Source organism: Neomonachus schauinslandi, chromosome 16 (genome assembly GCF_002201575.2).
Source record: "Neomonachus schauinslandi chromosome 16, ASM220157v2, whole genome shotgun sequence".
Lineage (NCBI taxonomy): Eukaryota > Metazoa > Chordata > Mammalia > Carnivora > Phocidae > Neomonachus > Neomonachus schauinslandi.
Window position 1 is genome coordinate 18,644,944 of NC_058418.1, and position 24,855 is coordinate 18,669,798.

The 24,855-nt window shown below is 48.6% G+C and overlaps 3 protein-coding genes across 4 annotated transcripts in view; 2 read left to right on the plus strand and 1 right to left on the minus strand.

The window, feature by feature from the left end:
* The window catches only part of LOC110590236 (suppressor of IKBKE 1-like), a 1,153-nt gene extending 468 nt beyond the window's left edge, over positions 1 to 685 (plus strand). Inside the window, exon 2 of the mRNA XM_044911388.1 lies at positions 186 to 685. Within this exon, the coding sequence (XP_044767323.1) occupies positions 186 to 674 (489 nt within the window). The 3' untranslated portion in view covers positions 675 to 685. The remainder of the gene's footprint in view (positions 1 to 185) is intronic.
* A 4,533-nt stretch (positions 686 to 5,218) lies between these two features.
* On the minus strand, positions 5,219 to 5,932 carry LOC110590326 (regulator of G protein signaling 9 binding protein). The gene has a single exon (XM_021701105.1). The coding sequence runs from the start codon at positions 5,930 to 5,932 to the stop codon at positions 5,219 to 5,221; it is 714 nt and encodes a 237-aa protein (XP_021556780.1).
* Positions 5,933 to 6,988: 1,056 nt separating this feature from the next.
* Positions 6,989 to 24,855, plus strand: part of ANKRD27 (ankyrin repeat domain 27) — a 48,961-nt gene continuing 31,094 nt past the window's right edge. For both annotated transcript variants that reach the window (XM_021700756.1, XM_021700758.1), the window contains exons 1-5: positions 6,989 to 7,127; positions 14,802 to 14,933; positions 21,283 to 21,393; positions 23,211 to 23,367; positions 24,101 to 24,255. In XM_021700756.1, coding sequence (XP_021556431.1) covers positions 14,832 to 14,933; positions 21,283 to 21,393; positions 23,211 to 23,367; positions 24,101 to 24,255 — 525 coding nt within the window. In that variant the 5' untranslated portion in view covers positions 6,989 to 7,127; positions 14,802 to 14,831. The remainder of the gene's footprint in view (positions 7,128 to 14,801; positions 14,934 to 21,282; positions 21,394 to 23,210; positions 23,368 to 24,100; positions 24,256 to 24,855) is intronic.

Below are 24,855 nucleotides of genomic sequence, written 5' to 3' on the forward strand. Positions count from 1 at the left end.
CTGAGCCGAAGGCAGTCGCTTAACCAACTGAGCCACCCAGGCGCCCCACTTGGAGATTTATAATCCTGGAGTACTTCTGAGCATCTCTTTATGTAATGAAGTCTGTGAAGGGTAACAATGTTGATCAGGACCTTCACTTCACTTCAGATGGGCATAAAGAATATTAAGAATATATATATATATAGGCGCTTCCGGACCAGGTCGGGCAGAGGTATCCAGAAGATGCATCCGATATAAAGGACATGTCCAAATTCAAACCTCACATTCTGCTGTCCCAAGAGAATACACAGATTAGAGACTTGCAGCAGGAAAACAGAGAGCTATGGGTTTCCTTGGAGGAACACCAGGATGCTTTGGAACTCATCATGAGCAAGTACCAGAAGATGTTACAATTAATGGTTGCTAAAAAGGCCGTGGATGCTGAACCAGTCCTGAAAGCTCATCAGTCTCACCCTGCAGAAATTGAGAGTCAGATTGACAGAATCTATGAAATGGGAGAAGTGATGAGGAAAGCAGTTCAGGTGGATGATGACCAATTTTGTAAAATTCAGGAAAAACTAGCCCAATTAGAGCTTGAAAATAAGGAACTTCGAGAATTATTGTCCATCAGCAGTGAGTCTCTTCAGGTCAGGAAGGAAAACTCAATGGCCACTGCTTCCCAAGCCATCAAATAACTCAACTTCTGAATGACGGTGGGAGATTGTTTATCAAGGAAGGAAGTTATTATCTTTCGAGTATTGTCCATTTAGTGTTTTGCCTCAGACTTGATTTAGTGTTGATTAAAGGTATCAGGTGGCAGTTTAAAAAAAAATATATATATATATATCACAAGAGGTGATAGCTGAATTATTTGAGGGTGTCTTTTCCAGCCAAGTTATAAATGCTGCATGTTAACTTTGATTTTTTTTATTTAATAAACAGTTTCAGGTAAACAGTTGACATGAAGCCTTTAATTCCACTTTGGATCTGATGCCATGTACAAAACCCCCCACGCTGTGCTCATGTTTCCTGACATCAGGCAGCCAATGCAGTCATAGTTCTGAGGGCTCCAGGTTACTTACAAAATAGGATTTTCCCAGTCTCCAGGATAAATGACAGAGTTTCACATCTGTAATTTCCCAGAATCAGTTTAGGTGGCCCGATTGCTGGGTAAAACCGACTATTTAATCAATAGTCTTTCTTGGACTCAGATCTACAGTCTGAATTTAAATTCCTAATCTAATTTAAATACTATAAATAAGTAGCATTTATACAAATTTGCTTTTAAGTCCATCCACTAATTCTTTTTTTTTTTTTTTTAAGATTTTACCCATTTATTTGAGAGAGAGAATGAGAGACAGAGAGCACGAGAGGGAAGAGGGTCCAAGGGAGAAGCAGACCCCCTGCTGAGCAGGGAGCCAGATGTGGGACTCCTTCCTGGGACTCCAGGATCATGACCTGAGCCAAGGCAGTCGCTTAACCAACTGAGCCACCCAGGCATCCCATCCACTAATTCTGGTATGGACTAAAATCATAGTAAGCTCAGTTCATTCTGATTTTTTTTAACTTTATATGGAATTTTAGATAATAACCACCAAACTGTAACATTTCATTTCCATATGTACCCAAACTAACAGTAACAACCAAAAACCCCCAAACTGGAATAATCCTTTCTCGTTTAACTGCATTCTGTTAAATGTTTTAAACTCTGGAAGGGACCTTTGAGTCCATCGGTCAGGGCTCCCCCCATTTCACCATGGAGGGAACCCAGGCACAGGGAGGTCAATGACTTCTCTGAGGTACTTGGAAAAAGAGGCAGAGGTCCTGTCCATCATAGCTGATCTGGCCTTGAGGGAGGAGACATTCCCCAAAGGAAGACAGAGGAGAGTCTCAAGTTCTTTACTTCTCAGGCTGACATACAGGCTCATACGTCAGGGCTCACACCCTTAACAAGCATTCATTACAGAAGGGAGAGCTATATCTGAAAAGCAACAGAGTAGCTAAAAATGTATCAATGTGCAGGTTGAAACAGAAGATGCAGCATCATCAGGATCCTCAGGCAAACCAAAACGCTCTTTAACCAAAACTACTTGTCATTTGACATTACACATGTCTTATGTAGTTTACTGTAAACCTTAAGTAAATCACGCAGGTTATGCTCTAATTTTCCTTACCAAAAATCTTTCCCTTGCAGCATTTAAAAGCATTAAGTTCTTTGAGCACACAAAAAATGAATTTGTCAGGCATTTTTTTCTCTTCTACAAACATCAGTGTTTTGGTTTTTTCCACCACTAGCAATAGTTTAAAGTTTCCATAAGTGCTTTGACATTCCAATTGCTTGTCTTCTCCAAATCAGATAAAACAGTACTGTTTTTCCCAGAAGAGAAGTCAGGGATATTTTCTCTTTACAGGTACGTATCATAGCATTTAACTTTGGATATAAAGATCTATCCTTTAAGTTGTATCTTTAATTTGGGAAATTAGATGGGTTTTTTTGCCATGGACTCTAACGTTGACCTCATCATATATACCCTATGTTAAACATTTTGAATTTTTTCTCTATACTTGTATCATGGTATAAAATCATACCAAGTGTTTTTAGAAAACTAATGACTTTGATATCAAACACCTATATAGAATCAGGCTTCTATCAGAAAGCAATGTCTTTAATTATATACATAGAAATGAGAGCAGACATAGTGACAGCAGCTTATTGCTCAAGCAGAAAGTGATTCTGCGTGCATCACATAGCGAAAGTTCTAGTAGGCAATGTTAGAATTCCAAATAGTACCGAATATTCCTAATGCTTAAAACTTTCAAACACAGAGTTGTTCAGGTTAACAGGTCCACAGGATAAATATGTTCATTGTAATTCAGCTTTTTTGTGTGTGTGGGGGTGCAACATTTTATACCTAATTTCGGTGAGCAGAGGACTCTTGGAATTAGGTACATATCTGATTGCACATATAATTAAATACCCAAGGATTTGCCAACTGGGTGGAAAGGGTGACAAGACCTTTGTCCCAAGTGCTCTCTATGGATTACACAACACTGGATGGGTTTTTTCTTCAGTAGGTTCTGCTGAACAACTTTTTGTCATCGTTCTGAACCAAAACAACTTGATAAGAACAGAAGAGTCACTGTATTGGAAACCGGAGAATATATTTAGGGTGTGCTATTAAAGGTTAGTTGCCAACATTGGGTCACAAAATGCCCAGCCTCCTCTTGTCTGGGAGAGCTGAGATTTTGGGGAAGGGAGTTAGGAAAATTTTGTGTCATCTGTGAAGTTACCCTGAGCACGCAGGTACAAAAGAATTTGAGTGGCCCCTATTCAGATGAGGCCAGAGGTGTTTCTTTTATTAGTTAAGGTCATAAAACTTCTAATCAGCTTAAGACCCTGTGGGTGTTTTAAAACCATTATCTCTCTCTCTCTCTCTCACACACACACACACACACACACACACACACACACAGATCCATTTTCACTATGAGGTACTGGAATCTGTGTGCTGAGGAGGAGGGGGAGGAAGCTGGGCTGGAAAGGTGGCCCTCAGGGCTGAAGCCAAGGCTGCACTCCTGCTACCTGCCCCTACCCCGTGGCCCTCCAAGCTGCCTTTGTGAAACTGTCCTTTCCCTCCTCCTAGTCCTCTTTCCCACTTTCAGGGTAAAAAAGAAAAAAAAAATCCTTGTCATTTTTCAGCCAAAGTCTCTGGGTTTTATTCCTAATTACCTTTTGAGGGTTAAATGTATGTGTTTTCTCAGTCTTATTTCCCCAACTATGTTCTCTCTGCACTACAGGTGGCAAGTGGTGGCTCTGCTCAGCCTGGGACCCAGGGGTTTCCACCTTATTTATTTACTGAGCAAAAGAAGTAGGGGTCATTCAACCTCTGTTATGTACACCGTGGTTCCAGTAGTTTATGCTACGACCTCCCGCCTTCAAGAAGGTCTATTTTAATAATAGATGTATATTTATTAACTAAAGGTTGTAAGTAAAGCCCACTGTGTTTGACTCATTGGCACATATGATTTTGTGGCCAAATGTCCTCTATAAAAAACTGGCTTTGATAGGGCATCATATGGATATATGGTTTTTCTTTCTCAATGATCTTGTTTTTAAAACGCTGCTGAAATTTCCGAGTGGAAGCTATTGCCTTCTAACCCAGTCTCAGGGCTAATCAGCTCCAACAGCGTGGGCAGTGAGGTTTCCCCTCTCAGGGGTCAGTGTGAGGGTCAGAGAGCTGGGTAGCTTCCTCCAAAGCCAGCTCTCCTGCTAGCCAGCAAGCAGATTCCAAGGGATAGATAGGATTAAGGGCTCCAAAGAGGATTCTGCAGCCCTCCCCCAAGGGAGGATAAAAAACTCTGGTCTAATTCTGGAACAAAAATAAGCCCCGGCAAAGGAGAAAGTGCCTGTTTGAATAGCATATGTCCATTCCCAAAGCTTGTGCGCCTTCCAGGCTTACCCAGGGGACCCCTTTTCAACAGGCAAGTGGGTGCAGTGGATCCAAACCCGTTGGGGGCGGGTTCGACGTGTCTTCTCTGGTTTCCTAAGTAGGGTCAGCACTTGTGGGGGAGGTTACCAAACCCCAAACCCAAACCTCTTCTAGCTACTTTTCAGAACTAATGGATAAACCCTGCCAAGAAGCTCAATGGTGCGCCACGGTGAAAGCACTTTGCACAGACTTCTCTTTGCACACTGTCCTAAGTTTAGGCCCCAAAGGATTAAGGTAATAAAACCTGCTTACATCTTCTTATAGTATTGTCCAGGAAACAAAATCACCACCCACACAGAGCAAAACAACTCCCCTCCCCCGACTTCACTTCACCTCATCCCCCTTTCAAACTGCCCCACGCGGAGAGTGGGGATCGCTGGTAGGGTTGGGGGCACCAAACTGAGAATCCGTGTAAACATACCCCAGCAGCACACGTGGTCACCCATTAACTCGGGGGAATCTGGGGTCACTGTGGACGGTTTTCTATTAATAGGGGATAAAGCTGCTGCATACATTAGCGGTAATGCCCTGGCTGCCCGCGCAAATTTAACTCCTCCCGGGCCAGCAAGAGGAAACCATGTACACACACACACACACACACACACACACACACACACACACACGGTTTTAGAACCCCTTCCCTTAAACGTGCCAGATCCCACTCCCATCCCGAGTCCAGGCGATTGCCGTCGTTCCCGAGGGATGTCTCCGGGGAGGGAGGGGTAGTGGCAGGAAAAGTCGTGTGCCGGTCAGCTCAGCTTCGCTACGCAGACGGCCAGGGCCACAGCCGCCAGCAGCACGGCGCTGAAAACGGTGGCGGCCAGGGCCTTGCTCGGGTCGCAGGGCCCCGTGCGCTCCTGGACGGACACGGCGCCCACCGAGGAGGCGCCGGCGCTGGTGCTGGCCAGGAGCTCGGCGCCCGCCGTTTGCCGGGCCTGCACCGTCCAGCGGGGCACGTTGACCTTCATCTCCATGTCGTGGATCATCTCGCTCACCTGAAGGATCTCGCGCTCCAGCTCGCGCTGGTCGTCCACGTCGAAGTCGCCCTCCGCCTCGTGTCGCAAGCTGCGGGCGCTCAGGGCGCGCGCCGCTACGCCCGCCGCGGCGCCCGCCACACCGGTGCGCACCAGCGGCCGCCGCGGCGCGTGCAGCGGGAACGCGGTGCCCAGGGCCAGTGCGCGCCGCATGTCGGCTTCCAGCAGGTCCAGGCAGCCGGAGAAGGCCACCCAGAGGCGCTCGAACTCGGCGCGCTCCTCGGCGCCCAGGCCCCGGTCGCGCAGCGCGGCCGTCAGCTGGGCGCGGGTGGCTACCGCCAGCTCCTGCGCCTTCTGGCGCGTCTTCTGCAGCTCCTCACGCAGGTTCTGCGAGTCCGCCGAGCCGCCGACGGTCAGCACCAGGTGGTGGTAGCATGCGGTCGCCTTGTTGAGTGCGTCCAGCAGTGCCTTGCACTCCTCCCTCGCCATGGCTGTGCGCTTCTGCGAAGCCCGGCCGCCCGCGCCCCTCTCCGGTCCACGCCCTCAGCGAGGCAGGACGCTGTCAGCCCCGACGGCGGCCCGGGGCCGGGCGGCCCGCGCGCTCCTCATGGCCCGACACTAGCTCGGTGCTGCCGCTGTTGTCGACGGAGCCTCTGGAGACCTGCGACGTGCACCTCTGCGGACCGGACGCAGAGAGGGAGCCCCGTTAGCTATCTCCCATTCCCTCGTCCATCCTCCCTCGATTCGCTCGGAGTCACACGCCGAGTCGCTGCACCGCCCTCGCCTGCAAGGTGGCTCTCTGCGAAGCCTGGGTTGTGGTCCCCATCCTTCTCAGGTGCCGTCGCCTGGGATAGCCGGCCGCCGAGCCGCGCGCTCCGCCTTAGCGGCTGCTGAGGGCTGCTGGGTCGCGTTTCTTAGGATCCGCCCACCCCCGCGCGTCCTCGGAGGGCACTTCCATCCCTTAGACCAGAGATGGGCGGGGCCCCGCGCGGGGAGATCACGTGTAGGTCCCCCATCTCCCCCTGCTCCTCTCCCCATTACAGTTCTGGAATACTAGCGCTTGGCAGTTCCAACCCTCCGGTATCGTAAAGATGGGGAAACTGAGGCCCAGGTTAAAAAAAAAAGGGGGGGCCTAGGTCACGCGACGTCCATGCAAGTGAGGGAATCAGAACCCAGGGACCCTAACTCCCAGACCCTGCCAGCGACGGAGTGGTGTGCCTTATAGGACTGGGCACCTCCGTCCTCCAAACCTAGCAGTAAAGGGCGATCCGCAGGGCGGGACAGCTCCCGGGTCTCCCCATCCGGATCCAGCCGGCTTTCCAGGGACCAAGCTTGGACCCCACCTCTAGTGTCAGATCAGCTTCGGCCCGCCCCCTCCCGTTCCGGGCACGCGCAGTCGGCGACTCAGGGCTGGTCCGGCCTGAGTAGGAAGCGCTGTGCGCCGCCTGAGCCCCACCCCGGCTGGGAGGACTCAATGATTGCTCTGCGCACACGTCACTCTGGATAAGGACGGCCGCTCATTGGGCTGACCAGGTGCGGCTCCGCCCAACGGCGGAGTAAAGAGGTGGGCGGTGGAGCAGAACCGCTGTGCTGGGGTGGTGGGCACCGAGGTGAGAGTCCCGGGCCCGGGAGGCGTCGCCGTGGCTCCGAAAAGGACATGGAGTGAAACTATGTAGCCTTTTAAGTAAGTGTCCTCGCTCCTGTGTCATCCCGTGCCTCCCTTCCCTCAGGACGGCTGCGCCTCGGGGCCTAGAGGCCGGGTGGGGCCCCGGAGCTGGAAGGGGGAGGGGCTCTTTTCTCTTCGCGGCTAGCGCCCCGCGGCGCCCCCAGGCAGGGCTGGCTGCCCCTGGGCGGCACCCCAAGACCCTAGCTCCTCGCTGGCTGGACCGCCCCGCCCGCGCTCTGCGGGTCCCGTCGGCAGCTGGGCTCTCTCTGCCCCTGGAGTGCGGGGTGGCGAAGAATGCGCCCTCTGACCCCCGCGACTACAGGACGGGTCAGCGGGTGCGGGGTCCTGGGAGCTCGGACTTGAGGGCAGTGGGCGGGGCAGTCGTTCAAGAGCTGAGTGACTTCCGTGGTTTGCGGACCGCCTGGCGGGGCCGCTGGAGGGGGAGAATGTGGGTGGGGGTCCGGAGCCTGGGGCCTTGTGGTCCCCGGGGGTGGTGAAGGCGCAGGGAAGGGAGGAGGGAATCCCTGCCTGCCAGCCTCTTGAGGGGCCGGGGCTCTTCGTTCTGCTGGGTAAAAATTACTCCAGGAAAACTTAGGCACCAAGAGATGTTCCGGACTCTGGGTCTGTTCAGTTCTTTTCGTTGAACATAGACTGCCCAAGGCGCGCGAGCTGGGCATGGCCCCTGCAGATGTTGGGGACTGGGGCATTAGCAGCCGGTGCGGGGCCACGGAGCAAACGACGCGTCTTCATTGAGGGTTTAGGACATTCAGGGAAGGAGGGGCTGGTGAGACTGGAGGGTCTACTGGTTTGCATGCGAGCTGGGGTTTTCCAAGTTTATGGGTTTCATGGGGAGAGGCCCTTATTTTGATTAACTCACCCTCCCACCAGCCCCAGAGAAGAGCAGGGGATCTTAGTGGGATATTAGCGTTTTGAGTCCACCTTCCCCAGCATGGTATTGAGGCCGTTCAGAAGATCCAGAGCACTGGGCCCCAGGGCTCCCTCTCACTCTGCGCTCTGTCCTTTAATCTATAGATTTGGGGCCATTTGTGGCCAGGACTTGGACGCTCCTGGCCTTGGCCATTCTCCATGGTGGAGGGTCTTAGCCACCCACTGACCAGATGGGGGCCTTGACAGGGAAAGAGAAGTTTTCAAGACAAAATAGATAGGAGGGAGAACCCATCACATTGGGGAGCTTTAGGGACAGCAGAGGGATACGAAGCTACAGAGATGGGTGGCAGGCCAGAATAAGAGGCCCTTAATGCCAGGAAGAGAAATTGAGGTTCATTTAGTAGGGAGTAGAGGGGAAGTCCTGGAAGAATGTAGTAGGCCCCCCCCCCCCCCGCCTTTAGTCCATGGGGGATGTGTTCCAAGACCCCCAGTGGATGCTGGAAACCTCGGATAGTACCAAACCCTATACTCCATTTTTTTTCCCTATACCTACATACCTGTGATAAGTTCAATATGTAAAGTAGGCACAGTAAGATATTAACAAAAATAACTAACAAAATAGAATAATTATTAACAATATACCGTGATGAAAGTTATGTAAACGTGGTGTCTCTCTCTCTCTCTCAAAATATCTTGTGCTGTATTCACCCTTGTTGTGATGATGTGAGGTGATTAAATGCCTCGGTGATGAGATGAAGTGAGGGGAACGATATGGGTACTGAGTGTAATGTTAGCTGCTACTGACTTCCTGACCATATGTCAGAAGGCGGATGTTCTGTTTCCAGACCCCGGTTGACCACGGAAAAGTGAAACTGGAAAGCAAAACTGAGGATAAGGGGGACTCCTGCCCCGTAGTAGACCTCAGTGTTGGAAAGATTGCTTTGCCATCTTTCCTGTGGACCAGTCTGAGTAAGATCAGGAGGGCAGAGGCCTCTGAAGGAGAAGTGCAGGATGGGAGCAGGGACAGATGCTTGTGTCTAGCCTCAGTGGCAGGAAAGCAGTTGAGGCTCTGAAGTTGAGCAGATCCCTTGGGTGAGCTCTCCTCGCTCTGGCTTGCCACCAGAAATCATCCTGCCTGGCAGCTTCACTGGCAGAGCAAACAGTACTGTCTGCATAGGGCCTCGGGGTCAAGGGCTTGATTGTGTTTCCTTGTGGCTCTTGGACTGTGTTGGGCTCATGAGCGCAATTCCTGGGTCTTTGTTATTCACACATCTGCACTGTTAGTGTTTCTGTGGGTCTCTCCCTTTGTTTATGAATTGCCAGGATTAGGTTGGTGTCCGGTAACTCAATCCTCTACTAGAGGAGCAGAGGAACGTGACCATGTGAGGATAGATCTAGAAAGGATTCAGACCCAAATCCAGGGGTGGTGGTGCTCCTCCAAACTCTCCTGCTCCCTTAGTGGTCACACCGCTCTTCCAGCTCTGAGGCCTTTCCTCCCTGTGTGACTCTCCACATTCCAGCTGTCATAGCCAGCTCTGAGTTTATAGTTTGTTTCCGGCTTTCTGCTGGTGCCTGCATGGCTGCCTGGGGCCAGCCCCTCACCCTCCCCTGGATATGGGCAGTGGATTTCCAGCTTCTGTGAGAGATGACCCCTCCCTGGGAGCTTGAGCTTCCTCTCACCCCACTATCATCTTGTTCTAGTGGACGAACAGTTACAGCATGCCTACCGTGAGCCACGTGGCCAGGCACAGACTGGACACTTTGAAGAAGAGCTTTGAGAAAAATATGGATAGGATCCATAAATGGTACAGGCCAGGAGGACATAAATGACTGTAATATCATACATTACATCATCCAGTTGCTTCCATTTGCTATTAAACAGATGAATTAGAAAGTTTTCCCTTTTTGCCTTTCCCTTCTGCATCGCAAATTAAACTGGTTGGAGAATAATGCTCATCCTTTGGAAAATATGCCTGGTGTGGGTCTTTGGTGAGCGCCCTCACCAAAGAGTGAGAACAGCCATAGCAGTGAGATTTCAGCTGGGGGTTTATCTCTGGGAGGCACAGACGTTCCTATGCTGGATTCTGCTGAGCCAGGCTGCACACTGTCACCAGATGGGGACACCTGACCACCCAGCCTCATGGGACGGTTGTAGACCACAAAACCACAAGTGCGCACACCACCCCATGAAATGTCCGGTACTAGTTTGAGATCATGCCTGGCTCTCCTGTTCATAGAGTTAACCTCAAATAACTCGTGTTCAGGGGGTATTTGGTATCTCTGACTAATTTCCCTGGATTTGCTGTAAATCATCCAACCATTTGAGCTTAGGCAGAGGTGGAATTTTTTTTTAAAAGGAGTTTTAGAAGAGGATTTACTCCTCTTTCCAGTTTTATAAGGAACAGTCAGTTTACTTTTCATGATATAAAACGAATTCTTGCAAGTAAAACTTGTGAGGGCGTTAACCTGTGTTAAGTATTTACCCCCTATTTAAGAATTCCATTCTGGCATTAAGCACCTGATTGTATTGGATTCTTATATGTTTTAAGCACCGGGACAAAAAGTTTGAGAAGAGCATTGGACAGTGCTCTTCGAATCCCTACTCCTGGACAGAGGGTTCAGTCATTGGCAACCAAAAGGAATGATGTCCAAGAGAAAACAAGATGACTTGGGGCTGAAACCCAGCAAGCTCTGTCCCATTCACCAGCAGTGCTTGCTCCGAGTCTTGTGTGTTTCATGCATTTGAACTGAATGTTTTGATGTGGCATTCAGGGGCCTCCCCTCACCCTGCTGTCCCTCTCTGACCAGCACTGTTTGGATTCCTGTTATTTCCCTGGACTCATCTTCTCATCAATTAAAAAAATTTTTTTACTCTTGGGTTTTCTGTGCCCACAGGAACCTGTTCCTGCTTCCTCTGCTCCCCACCCCAGCCCCCTTCCCTGCTGCTCCCTTCTCTGGTCCTTACCTGTCTCAGCACTGCTCTGGGTTGGTTTTACTCTGCAGATGCACATTCCTTGCCTACCAGCTAGGTTGTTACTTCCTGCATCAGAGCCCGTCCTTGTCACTTCTATCTTGGGTGTAGAGGGGTTGGAGCTCTGCCGGCATCTCGTCTGAGGAGCAGAAGGAGGGTCCCTTCCCAGCTTCATTCTGACCGTATGGCATCCTGGCTCTCATGGGGTTTCTGTCCAAGGTGTCTTTACTTTTGTACTTGCTCATGTAGAACCGATTGTGTCAGAAACCAGAAACAATTTTGTTTTCTTGTGACTCTGTCCCAGCAAAATCACATTATCCAGTTGTTCTGGTTAGGGCCTCATAAAAGGATTATTTGGGCTGCAGTAATAATTGAATTCAACAAGTCAAATACCTGAATTGTTGTAGAGCTGTCTCTGGGGTCCAGGAAGAGATTATATGTAGCCTTTTTCATGCTAGGCTCTTCCCCTAAGAGGCCTTGCAGGGAGCTCAGGGGCCTCCTTGAGGCAGTCCCCAGGAGGGCCTACAGCAGAGACAGTTCTGGCTGGACCAGACTGAGGAAATTCAGTGTAGGGCCCATGTGGCTGTCATGGTGACTTTTCCTTTGGGGGAAATGAAGTATGGAATCTCTGCATCTGTAGGTTGTGATATAACCCTTAACCCAGGCATATTTATTTTACAGTGGGTATAGTGGCTAAAGAGGAGAATGTTAGAATAAATTCTGACATCTGTATAACCTCACGTTGGCCAACTGAGCCTCAGTTTCTTCATCTGCAAAATATGGGGCTAATGATATCCATAGTTATTGTGAGCATTGGTTATGATTGGTTGCCTGTAGTTATCATGAACATGAAAGTGGGATGAGGATGAATAGAAGTTATCACAGTACCCGAACCAAAGATGCTCTCAAATAGGGGCTGTTTTTATCATTAGCCATAACAGAATTCATAATGTACTTACTTATATGTGTTGTCCTGGCATTTTCCCAAGAAAGCATGTTGGAATATTGTTTCATAGTAAGAAAGTAATTCAGTTTTTATTCATTTATCTGATTGTATCAAGGGTAAGTTTACTTGATGCTCTTTAATAGTTGCTAATTTTCTCTTTTAAAAATTTTTATTATTTATTTATTTATTTGAGAGAGAGAGCCCACAGGTGTGGGGGGAAGGAGCAGGGGGAGAGGGAGAAAGGAACTCAAGCAGACTCTGCACTAAGCCTGGAGCATGATGTGGGGCTCGATCTCACGATCCTGAGATCACAACCTGAGCCGAAACCAAGAGACGGACGCTTAACTGACTGTACTACCAAGGTGCCCCATCTAATTTTCTTTTTTAAGAAGAGATCTCAGGCTCAAGCTCAGAATGTTTGGCAGTCAGTAGTATCTAGCAAGGTTTTACATAATGTCCATTGTTCTTGCAATTTTTAAAAAAGATTTTTATTTATTTGAGAGAGAGAGTAAAAGAGAGCACGAGCAGGGGGAGGGGGAGAGGGAGAAGCAGACTCCCCACTGAGCAGGGAGCCTGACACAGGGCTTGATCACACAGCATCGAGATCATGACCTGAGCCCAAATCAAGAGTCAGACACTCAACCAGCTGAGCCATCCAGGCACCCTGGAGTATACTGTTTTTATATTTAAAGTTGTAATAAGGGTTCTTTTAAAAATAAATTTGAAAAGAGAGTAGGTGTTTAAAGGAATATGTCAAATACTAACAGTAGAGCCTTTGTGTACAATTACGCAGATTATTGCATAGGTACTCTGCCCAGGAGAGTGAGATGTTGGCAAACTGGGGCTGATAAATAGCCTGTGAGCTACTTACCAAGCCATGTGCCCTGGCATAGGACTGTTGTACCTACTGGGTGCCTTTTTCTAATTCTCACAAAGACACCATGTAGGCCAGCAGTAAGTGGTGGTCCATTAGTATGCAGTATGGCAAAAATACTGAAGGCAGCATGTAAATGGGAGTCCTGCAAGACAGGTGTTTATATTCTCCATTGCACCACTTGAGATGGAGGCTCAGATTCTTTTTCTGTGCCCATTTTTCATATTCCTCTCTGATAGCTCAGTGAAACTACACTCATGTATGGTAAATGGAGCAGACCAGGGGCAATGGAAGCCCCATTCACAACAGGAGAAAATCTATACAGAATATACAAATAATGTTTAATAAAAGTTGTTTATAATCAATTTAATTGGAGGACATCAAAGAAGACATACATGGAAAGACATACCATGTCCATGGATGATGAGATTCATTATTATCAAGATGTTGACTCTCCAATCCATAAATTTAGTGAATTTCTACTAAAAATCCCAAAAGGATTTTTATGGAATTGAGGAACTGATTTTAATTTATGGGATCTTGCAAAAAAAAATTAGGAATAACCAGACAATTTTGGAGAACAAGGAGGGAGGCCTTTCTCTATGAGATATCAAGGCTTATTATGAAGCTGTAGTCATGTAAACTAATGTGGTCTAGCCCTGCTCTGTCCAGTATAATAGCCACTAGCCATATGTGGCTTTTAAGCCCTTGAATGTGGCTAGTATGAATTGAAAAGTGAATGTAAAATACACACCAAATTTTGAAGATTTAGTAGGAGTAAAAAAGAGTGTAAAATATGTCATTAATAAAATTTAAAAATATTGATCACATGTTAAAAATACAATATTTTGGATATATTAGGATAAATATATTATTAAAATTAATTTTACCTGTTTGTTTTTTCATGTGGCTACTAGAAAATTTTAAATTACATATGTGACTATGCATAGTGTATATGTAATTACATTTTTTATATATCTGTTGGATGGCACTGGTCTAGACTGTTGAAATAGAGTAGAGCTCAGAAACAGGCCACACATATATGGGAACTCAGAATATAGCAAAGGTAGCATTATTGGCCAGTGCAAAAGGGATAGACTGTTCAAAAAAGGATAATGGGACAATTGGCTTATGCTATGGACTGAATTTTTGTGCCCGCCCATTCATATGTTGAAGTCCTAATCCTTAATTTAGAGGATCAGAGAGTTATTTAGGGGATCAGAGAGGGGCACAGGGGGATTCCGTTCTATTCTTTTTTTTTTTTTTTAAGATTTTATTTATTTTAGAGAGAGCATGAGCAGGGGAAGAGCAGAGGGGGAGGGAGACAGTCTCCAGCAGACACTGATCACAGAGCCCTGTGTGGGGCTCGATCCCATGACCCTGAGATCATGACCTGAGCTGAAACCAACTGTTGGATGCTTAACCGACTGAGCCACCCAGGCGCCCTTCCAGTCTATTCCAATATACTTTACTTCTTAGAAGAAAGTCTGAGGCAAACATGGTAAAATGTTAAGATTGGGTAGTTCTGGGTGACAGGTTTGCATTATTCTTCTTTATTTCTCTATATGCTTAAAATACTTCATTAAAATATATGCATAAAATAGCCATTTTAACTTTTTGCAATCACTTGGAGTTTGACAAGATTTTTTCAGATGTATTTGAGAGAGGGATAGAACGTGCGCTCGCGCATGCGCCAGGGCAAGAGCAGGTGAAGAGGGAGAAGCAGGCTCCCCACCGGAGTAGGGAGCCCCATGTGGGGATCATGACCTGAGCCGAAGGTAGATGCTTAACCGACTGAGCCTCCCACGCGCCCCTGAACAAGATTTCTGAACATAATTTTTGCAATTAACCAGTAAAAAAGTCATCTTGGAATTGGTGGGTTATCTTTGATATTTCCTGTAGAGTAGAGTAATACATGTCAGAGATGCTTTTTAGAAATCGCCAGATCAGGACTTTTATTTGTTGTATAAATCTAAAAGTGGTCATTTACTGCTTTTTCTCCTCTTGTCCCAGGAGACTCTCTTTGCCCCATCTGAAGTCCATATGGCTCTGTATGATGAAGATCTCCTGAAAAATCCTTTCTATTTGGCTCTTCAAAAGTGGCGTCCTGACTTATGCAACAAGGTGGCCCAAACCCATGGCATTGTAAGTGCACTGATCCTGAGGGTTGCCCTTCTCCATCAGGTGTGGACCAAGTCATGTTGATAAGGCCAGAAATACCGTACACTTTGGTTACGTTTAGAGGGAGTCAGTTACAAACCTGCTGAGTGTAACAAGCGCCAGACCATGCTCAGTACGAACACAGGCAGAGAGAGACCACCACGTGCTGCCTCCTCCAGGAACCCTCCTGGCTCTGCACCAGCCTTGGGTGTAATCCTTTCTCTGTTGACAGCCCCTGTTGACACTGATGTCACAGTATTCGTCTTGTTTCTCTTTCCACGTTGACTTGAGAGCTTCTGGGGGCAGAAAGCGTATTTCCCTCAGGGCATCATGGGTCCTTGTCTGTGAGGTGTGTGCTTACTCACATAGAATAAGGGAACATGTGAACACATTTGTATGTTGCTTTGAAAGGCATCTCCTCAAGGGGAAGAACCGGTGGAATAATCGAGGCATCCAGATGGCAGGACGAGGGGAGCACATGAAAGAAACTTGCTGCCTGCAGGGAGGCGGGCTCTCCACTCTAGGTGTTGGCGGCCATCTGATGCACACGACCCTGCCCATCTATGCACACGACCCTGCCCATCTATGCACATGCCCTGCCCATCTGATGCACACGGCCCTGCACCACCCAGAGTGCTTGCTGCCTTTGTACTGCGGCTTTTCTGGTTTGTCTTTGGGCTTCTTTTTTGTGTGTTGTCCTCTTCTCAGACTGTGCTGCTTTGTGGCCAAGGATTTTGAACTAGAGGAGAAGTCAGCCTACGTAGCTCAGGTTCACTTTGGGCTGTCAGCTGCCTTGTCTGGGAACCGGGAGCTGACTTGCCCTTTACGCACTCTGTCCCGCGTCCACCACAAGCCTGCTTTTTCCAAGTTCCTTCCGGTTTTTAGGATTGGTTTTGTGGTTCATATGTTTTTCCCAGAATTACTTCACTTTGGTTGTTAGAGGTCATAAAGTTCATTTTGTGTGTGTGTGTGTGTGTGTGTACATATATGTGTGTGTGTATATATATATATACACATACATGTATACATATGTATACACAAAACAATTGGAGAATATAGCTGTTTCCAAGAAGAAAATAAAAATCATATAAAGTTCACCAGAGACCTTATCATCTGTTCATTTCACAGTAATTATTAAATGCTCCTCTGGGCAAGGTACCATGTTTGATGCTGAGGGTTCAGCAAAAAATGGCAATAAACATCACCATCTTTACCTTTATAGAGCTTAAATGCTATTGGGAGAGATGGTCATGCTCTGAGCAGTTGCGGTACGTGTCCCAGATGAGAAATACAGGATACAAAGCCATCATGTTAACTTGGGGGGGGGGGCTGACTGAATTTGAGAAATAGTCCCTCCCCATCTTTGTTCTGTAATGTTTTTAAAAATTGCTGTCTGGATGAGAGCAGACTATGTGTAACTTTCTCTTGCTCTTTAAGAATGCCACGCTGTGGGGGCACCTGGGTGGCTTAGTCAGGTAAGCGTCCAACTCTTGATTTTCAGCTCCGGTCATGATCTCAGGGTCGTGAGCTCAAGCCCCGAGTCAGGCTCCATCCTGGGGGTAGAGCCTGCCTTAGATTCTTTCTCTCCCTCTGCCCCTTCCCCCAGCTCACACGCGCGTGCCCTGTCTCTCTCTGTCTGTCTAAAAAAAAAAGCCACACTGTGAATACTCTGTGGGACCTATTTTGCTCACCACTGTGTTGCCAGCACTTAGCACAGTTCCTGTCACCAGGTAGATGCTTTTCCAGCTGCAAGTAGTGGAATCCCACTCAAGCTCCCTTCTGCAAAAAGGGAAATTTTGAGTAAGAACTTTGGCATCTTGGTCACCTTCCTTTTGGCCACACCAAGGAACGGGGAGATTCTTCTTAAACTGTGTCATCCTAAGTTCCCAGTGGTATCCTGGGTCCTTTCTCCCGCCCCTCCTGGGATCTGCGGGGTCCATGGGGAGCTGCCTGGGGCCCACACTTGACAACACTGACTTTGTGGCCTTCAGCAGAGGGGAGATTCCGTGAGGCCAGCTTCTCAGCAGAAGTCACCGTGGGAAGGACCTGGCTATCCGGCTCAGCCCAGTCGGGTGTTGGTGGCTAGTTCCTGCCACTCTTGGCTGTGTGATGGGGGCTCCGGGTCATCCTGGTCTAATCCATAGTAGTGCTCCATCTGTGTCTGTTGGTGGAATGAAAAAGAATATTCCAGTCACCTCTGGAAGAGTACTCATCGTTTCTGCCACCACGAAGGGATCCCTGTCGCCTCAGCCTGTGAATGCTGAATTTCTTTCCTTGGGGCCTGGCCATCGGGCCAAGTTTGGCTGTTCTTGAATCTGCCCTGGGGACCAGAGTCATTTATTGGGCTCTAAAAACCTGTGAAATCATCACTTTTAAACATGCGTGTCCCTCCCTGCCAGGGTTAGCTGCCCCTCACACCTCTTCCTAAAGCCCAGCTCTCTGGCCACCTCATCCTCAAGTGACGGTATGTGTGTGGCAGCTGAGGGGTGCAGCTTGACTGCTCCCTCCACCTGCCCCATCCCTCCTCGAGTGTGACTTCCTTCCAAAACCTTCCTTTGATCGGAATGCCCGCTCATCCAGGCAGGCACTTCCTGCCGTCGCCTGCTCTCTGACTGGACAGGGGAAGCTCCTTCTCCCCATGTTCCCCAGATTCCAACCGCAGAGGCCTGTGACACCCCCACACCGCTTCTAATAGTCACTCCTGTTCTATTTAATTAGCATCCAGCTAATTATACACTGGTTTCTTCAGAGTGGGCTGGCCAGGCCTGCTGCCTCCCTGGGGCTCTTGTCCATGAGGTGGCAGGGGGAAAGTCCTCCAGGATTCCCAGGTGGATTAGGGGTGGGTGCATTTGTCTATAGGAGAAACAAAAATTACACAGGGAGATTAAATTTGTTCCTCTTATTGTGATCTCTCTCTCTCTCTTTTTTTTTTTAAGATTTATTTATTTTATTTGAGAGAGAGCGCATGGTGTGGAGGGGCAGAGGGAGAGAGAGAATCTCAAGCAGACTCCCCGCTGAGCATGGAGACCAACCCAGGGCTTGATCCCATGACCCTGCGATCATGACCCCAGCAGAAATCAAGAATCAACAAGTCATGCTCAACCGACTGCCCCACCCAGACGCCCCTATTGTGATCTTTTAATTATGGGGTATGTAGGCTTTTGAGGGCTAGCCTGGGAACCTGTCAGCATGTCTTTTGAGGGCTAGCCTGGGAACCTGTCAGCATGTCTTCCAAGTTTCAAAGAACTGACTTTCAAGTAAAATACCTAGACAGGCCAGCTAAGGGCACTGAGGTCTATATTCTTGTTCTTAGGATTCCTTTGGCATAGATCCAGCCAACAAACATTCGTTGAGCATCCACTAGGTGCCAGGCACTGTGCCGGGTTTCCAGGATCGCACAGATGAGTGGGGGAATGCAGCATGCCTTTGGGGAATTCCAGAAGCTGACCATTGGTCGCTCAGAAGAATGGGTGTCAGGACAGAAGTCACCCTAACATTCCCTGGGGAGGAGTCAGGAGGGTACTCTGGAGTAGCGTCATGAATGCTGATTCTTGCTTTTATTCTACTGTCTTTTCTTTAATTACTGTTATTTAAAAATTCTTTATAAAGAGACTAGAATAAAAAGTTGTATTGTTAAGCTTTAAAATAAGCAGGTCCCCCACTTATGGTCTACCCGTAAGAGACTCTAAACTTTGTGTCCTCCACATAGGCTGTAATGCCCATGACATCTCCAGAAGTCTGAAGCACTGTCTTGGGAGAGCCCCGAAGGCACTTGCACTTAACCCCGCCTCCTGTGGGCAACTTCCTGGCTGCTCCATGTCCCCAGCCCCCAGAGGCTGGCTTCCTCACCCTCCCTCTCAGCCAGAGAGTCCAGCTGCTGGCTTCTGTTTGTAATGAAATGCCCTGGGCAGCATTGTCTGCCTGGAAACTGGGTGGGGGGAGGGGGTCCTTGCTATTGGAGGACTCCTATTCATTCAACAAACATTGATTGGACACCTACTGGATGTCGAACAGTGAGGTCGGAAACAGGGATACTACGCAGCCGGAGCCCGTCGTACTTTATTTAAGTTAGGGAGGCAGACAAGGCGTACGTGAACAGGTAAAAAGAATGTAGTCACAGCTGGAGTGAGGTTCTCCAAAGCACCTCAGAAGTTCCTGGTCTCTCACATGGGACCATATGACTCCTTCATCCGTAGAGCAGGTGTGGGACCTTCTCTGGGCCTCCCTGAGTTAGGGCGTTAAACACCCCGCAGGTCTGCTTCATGGTGTTCCCATGCCTGTGGCCAGTCCTAGGGGTCCCAGGCTCTTCTTCCTGTGCTCCCTGAGGCTGTGAGGAGGTTGTTTCTCAATTCAGGCTTATATCTGAGGGCCTATCTTTTCTTTCTTTCTTTTATTTTTATTTTTTCCCCCTTTTTAAGTTTTACTTTTATTAAAATTTAAAATTATTTTAAAGTGATTTTTTTTTTTATTAAGTAATCTCTATGCCAGACATGGGGCTCGAACTATGACCCCGAGATTGAGAGTCGCGTGCTCTATTGACTGAGCTCAATTGCAAACATATGATAAAAGTAGAAAGGGTAATATAATGAGCCCCATGCACCTGTCACCCAGCTTCGGCAGTGATCCATTCGGTGGCCCATCACATGTCCTTTCTGCCCCCTCCTGCCCTCCACCCGCGGCCACTGGATTATTTTGAAGCACATCCCAGAAAATTATGTCAGGTAGTCATGCAGTTTCATCTGTAGATATTTAGGAACGTGTCTTTAAATGATAAGGACTCTTAAAAAAAAGGTAACCACAATGCCATTATCACAGCTAAAACTTTCCACAATAATTCTTCAGTATTGTCCACTATCTAGTCCCTGTTCAGATTTCCCAAATCATCTCATAATTGTCTGTTTCACAGTGGGTTTGTTCAGATCAGGGTCCAGAGGAGGTCCACACGTCACACTGGATGGATGAGTCTCCACGTCTGTCTTTCCTCCTCACTGCCGAGCTTAAGTGACGTGTGCAGAGGCGTGTGCCCCGTGTGTGAGGCGTGGTCAGTGTTGACATGTGCGTGGCCTTGGGAAACCGTGTCCACAGTGTTCTGCTGCTTTTTCGTTTTATCTTCCCCTTTCCTCGTTTTCTTTCTTTGTGTCTCTGCAGTGCGTTCATCCGGGTTCCCCGCACTCTGGCTCTTGCCAGTGGCAGTTCCGGGGGTGGTGCCGACGGTGGTCCTCTGTTCACCGTACTTCCGGAAACTGGTGGTTTGAGCTAGATGTGGATCTGATTCCGTCTCGGTTTTTTGAGGAGGGGCCAGGCCATCTTGTCAGCGTTCTCCCATCCACAAGTGCCACCTTCTGCTCTGAGGAGTTGGCGTGCCCCTCTGTGTGGGGAGAGGCCGAGCTGCCCGAGGAAGCCCCGGGTGACGGGCTCTCAAGGCTGCGGTTTCACCGACCGTGTTTTTGCTGGGGGAGCTCCAGGGGGGTCTGGGCTGAGCCTCCAGCGCTGGCTCCGGGAAGTGGCAGGAGTTTGCATCAGGGCCCTACCACTCACTGGCCGCGAGACTCTGGACAGTTTCCTTAGCTCCCTTGAGCCTCAGTTTCCTTGTCTGTAGGATGGGGATAGCACGGAAGCCGTATGCTTTGGGCTGGGTTGCTTCAGGAGGTGGGGTTCCGAGGGTCTACACCGCCTTGGGCGTCTTCCTTCCGAGTACACTTGAGTCTGAGAGAGTCCCTGAGCCGCCAAGGCGGTGGTGTGGTGGCCACGGTCGGGCCACAGTTCACCTCTCAGATGGAGCCCGCCCCAAGGACAGAGCCTGGCACCCCGAGATAGCTCGGCAGAGGTGGCCGTTTGCCACAGGAAACCCTGTTTCTGTGGCTCATATTACAAACTGTGATCACAACTGGGCTTAAAAAAAAACAGAGAAAAAAGACGGGAAGGAAACAGTCTTCAGGGTGCAGTGTTTCTCCTCATTCAGGTGGCGGGATTACGTGTGACTTTTTAGGTTCACTTTTCTCTTCTTTCCAGACGACCCTGTCTTCCTCTGGAGTCGTCCCCGAGCCTGTTGAGAATAGACTGGGCGCCTGGCATTGGCTGTGGGAGGGGGGACCCAGCGGGTGTGGGAACAAGCCTGGGGGCCTGGGTCCAACCCCTCTGCCCAGGTCGGGGGTTGCGGCTTTGCCACTAGGACGTCCGTGACCCCAGTCGCTTGGTTCCAGACGGAACCAAGAGGTTAATGACAGGACCTCGTTCAGATGTTCCAGATGCCCCCCCCCCGCCCCCACCCCCCCGGCTTTCTGCAGCTCTAAGTGGCACATCTCGTACACTTCACCCTGCTTATTGTTTCCAGGTTCTGGTGCCCTGCAAAGGAAGCTTGCCGAGCAGCGTTCAGTCCACTTGTCAGTTTGAGTCCTACATTTTGATACCCGTGGAAGAACACTTTCAGACCTTAAATGGAAAGGTATTCATTTCTTTGTGGGTCAACCAGGGTCCCTCACTCAGTGTTTGGGAATGGGGGTGGGGGGCAAGGGTTCCCGCATCTGACCCTGTCCCAGCTGTGGTAAATGATGGCTCTAACACACAGCAGCCCGTGGCCTGGGCTTGGAGGGCCCCCTGCCTTTGAGGAAAGAGGAGATGGTAATGGGGAGCAGGGCCTGGCTGGGCCTCTGCCCGGGAGGAGGGCGGGTGGCGGGGTGGGGGCCGGGGCATCTCTCTCTCAGCGCAGGGGCCTCCTGCTGGTAAGTTGGGGAGTCTCTGGAACATCTGAAGGAGGTCCTGTCACTAACCTCTTTTATCCCCGTGCTCTTGAAAGACTCATCAGTTTCTTGGCCACAAATAGTAGATCGGGTGAATTTTAACTTTTTAAAAAACGTTCTTAAAAAAAAAAATGTTATTGAAACTTAAGCCAAAACAAAAACCAAAAACCAAAAAACAAGCATGTTATTAAAACTTCAATAAGCCAAAAAAATAAATAAATAAAAAACATTCTTTTGAAATAATCTCAAACCTAGAGAAAGCTTCGGTAAAGCACAAAGAACTCTCCTATACTCTTCCCCCAGATTGGTCAGCCGTGAGCATTTTGGCCACATTTGTTTTATCAGTCCCTCTCCCCCACACCCCCACACGCTATTACTGCTTTTCTTTAAGCCTTTTTCAGAAAAAGTAAGAGTGAGTTGCAGACACCGTGTCCCTTTATTCTAAAATGCATTTTCTGCGTAACTTAGCAGCAGAGTGATCACACTCAGGAAAGTGAACTGTTCAACACACTGTCCTCATACAAATTGTGCTAATTATACAAGTAATGTCCTTTTGTAGAAAATCTTTTTTTTTTCTTTTTAGATCCAGAATCCTGCAATGCCTTCAGTTGCTGGTTTTTTTAGTTTCCTTCGATTTGGTGCAGTCCTCGAGGGGTCTTTGTCTTTCATGACACGGATGGTTTTGCTTTGTAGACTCTCCCTCAGCCTGGGGTTCTCAGAGGTTCCCTCACGGCTGGAAGGGTGTTTTATTTTTCTCAGCGTGTCATGACAAGAGACACATGACGTCAATTGGTCTCATTGTTGATGTTACCTCTGGGGTCCGCGTTTTCTTGTTTTTTAAGGGGAGGTAGAGAGATTCTGGGAGGGGGGTGTTCTGTTCCTTGCCAGGAGTGGTGTGGGCTCAGGTGCATTTGGGGCAGCTCAGTCCCTCGGACGTGACAGCCAGGGCTCACGTGGGCCTGTGGCGGGACAGAAGGGATAGGACAGGACACGGGGTTACTGGAACACCAGCTCGAGGGGGGTGGGGATCAGCAGCCCTGTTCGCCCTGCTAGTCACTGCTAGTTTATTCTCTTCAGGGAAGTCAAATCTACAAGGAGAACAGAGGAGTCAGGCTTATCACGGCTCGTCTGCCCGGGTACCCCAGCCGTGTCCAGAATGCTGAATGTGGCAGGGACGGCAGCGTCCCTTCCCCGGCCCCATGCAGCACCAGGCCATTCCAGGAGAGCCTTCTTCCTTCCTCCTTTCCCAGAGGGTACAGGTTTTCTTCTGCTCCAAGGACCGGCTTAATGCATGTCTGTCACAATATTTAAAAAGGATCAGCTGTAGCTATAGGGTGAACAAAGAGGAAAGAAAACATTTTAGTATCAAAAAGCAACATGGGAGAGTGTTCATGCCTGCCCTGCAGAGCTCTACTGGAACAAAGGTGTGCAGGTCGGAAGCAGCGCCGTATTGGGGGCCAGGCGGAGGGGGGATCGACAGTCACCCCCGGCCACTGGCGCAGTGACGGCTCTCTTGTTCCAGGATGTCTTTATACAAGGAAACAGGATTAAATTAGGAGCTGGTTTCGCCTGTCTTCTCTCAGTGCCCATTCTCTTTGAAGAAACTTTCTACAATGAGAAAGAAGAAAGTTTCAGCATACTTTGTATAGCCCATCCTTTGGAAAAGAGAGAGAGTTCAGGTATTCTGGGAGAAAAACCCGTTTCCGCTGATTTGGAGAACTGTGTTTGTTGAACTTCCTCCTGACATAGCTGTGGTTAAACATCCCATAAAATATTCAAGAGCCTGCTAGAAGCCTGCCTAACTTTACAGTAATTCCCCAGAGCTTAATCAAAAAGTCATCCTGAGCTAAGACAGTGTGGCTGGGGGCTGCTGTGTATGGTTGCACAGGTTGGACATTACACAATTCTGGGAGGCGACATCGATGTAGACCTCTATGTGAATGTGGCCCCCTGGAGCTGTACAGGGTGGTTTGACCTTGGGCCTCAGTGTTAGAGCTAACTCTTATACCATTATTGCCCACCCAGCCCCACTCTTGTGCCTCTTTGAGAGCTCATTATTTTTAATAAATAATAATTCTTCAGTTCTTCCAGGAAACTGAGACAACCATGTGCTAAATGTACTCTGAGGCCTGTATTGCCAGGAATCAGGGGTTGTTCACCAGAGCCTCATAGGTCATGCCCACGGTCTCAACTTGTTTTGTCCAAGGAAAGGGCTTCAAGAGGGCCAGGCTCTCTGGACCCTGAGCTGTCCTGTAACGAGGCTGCTCTTGGGCAGTATCTTGAAATAATTCCTGTCCTCTCCTGGAAGATGGGGCTCCAGACCCTGGGGGAGCAGGGCAAAGGATGTGGTACTTCCCCCATTAGGAAACTGTGAAGGCTTCAGCCAGCCTGACCCTTTGTCTCTTTTTTCAGAAGAGCCTTCAACATCTTCAGATCCCTTTACCCTGAAAACCATCGAAGATGTGAGGGAGTTTTTGGGACGACACACGGAGAGATTTGACAGGAGCATTGCTTCTTTCCAGCGAACGTTCAAGGAATGTGAAAGAAAGAGCCTCCGTCAACACATAGTCAGTAGCTGTGTCTTGCTTTGCCAGGGTGCCCTGGCTCAGGCCGGTTCAAGAAATGGGGATCCCTCTCAGTGCACTCTGAAACTGTGCTGCCTCCACTGTTGGAAGCTTTACTTAAATGTTTCCTTCTAACAATAAAAGTAGTCAAGCCACTGGAGAAAACTTGAACCTGACAAAGTATAAAAATGAATATTGTTATCACCTATGTGAACCCCAAGGGAAATTTTCTCTAACCCTTCATGCCTATACACTTAAAAAAAAAAAAAAAAAAAAAAGCAGGGCGCCGGGGAGGCTCAGTTGGTTAAGCGACTGCCTTCGGCTCAGGTCATGATCCTGGAGTCCCAGGATCGAGTCCTGCATCGGGCTCCCTGCTCGGCAGGGAGTCTGCTTCTCCCTCTGACCCTCCTCCCTCTCATGCTCTCTGTCTCTCATTCTCTCTCTCTCAAATAAATAAATAAAATCTTTAAAAAAAAAAAAAAGTGGAAAAAAAATCACATAATTATTTGATAAGCCTGTATCAGGACTTAAAACTTTTCACCCAGGAAGTGCATCTTGTGAAATGTTCTGGCTCCGGGATGCGTGACACGTTTTAGGTTTTGT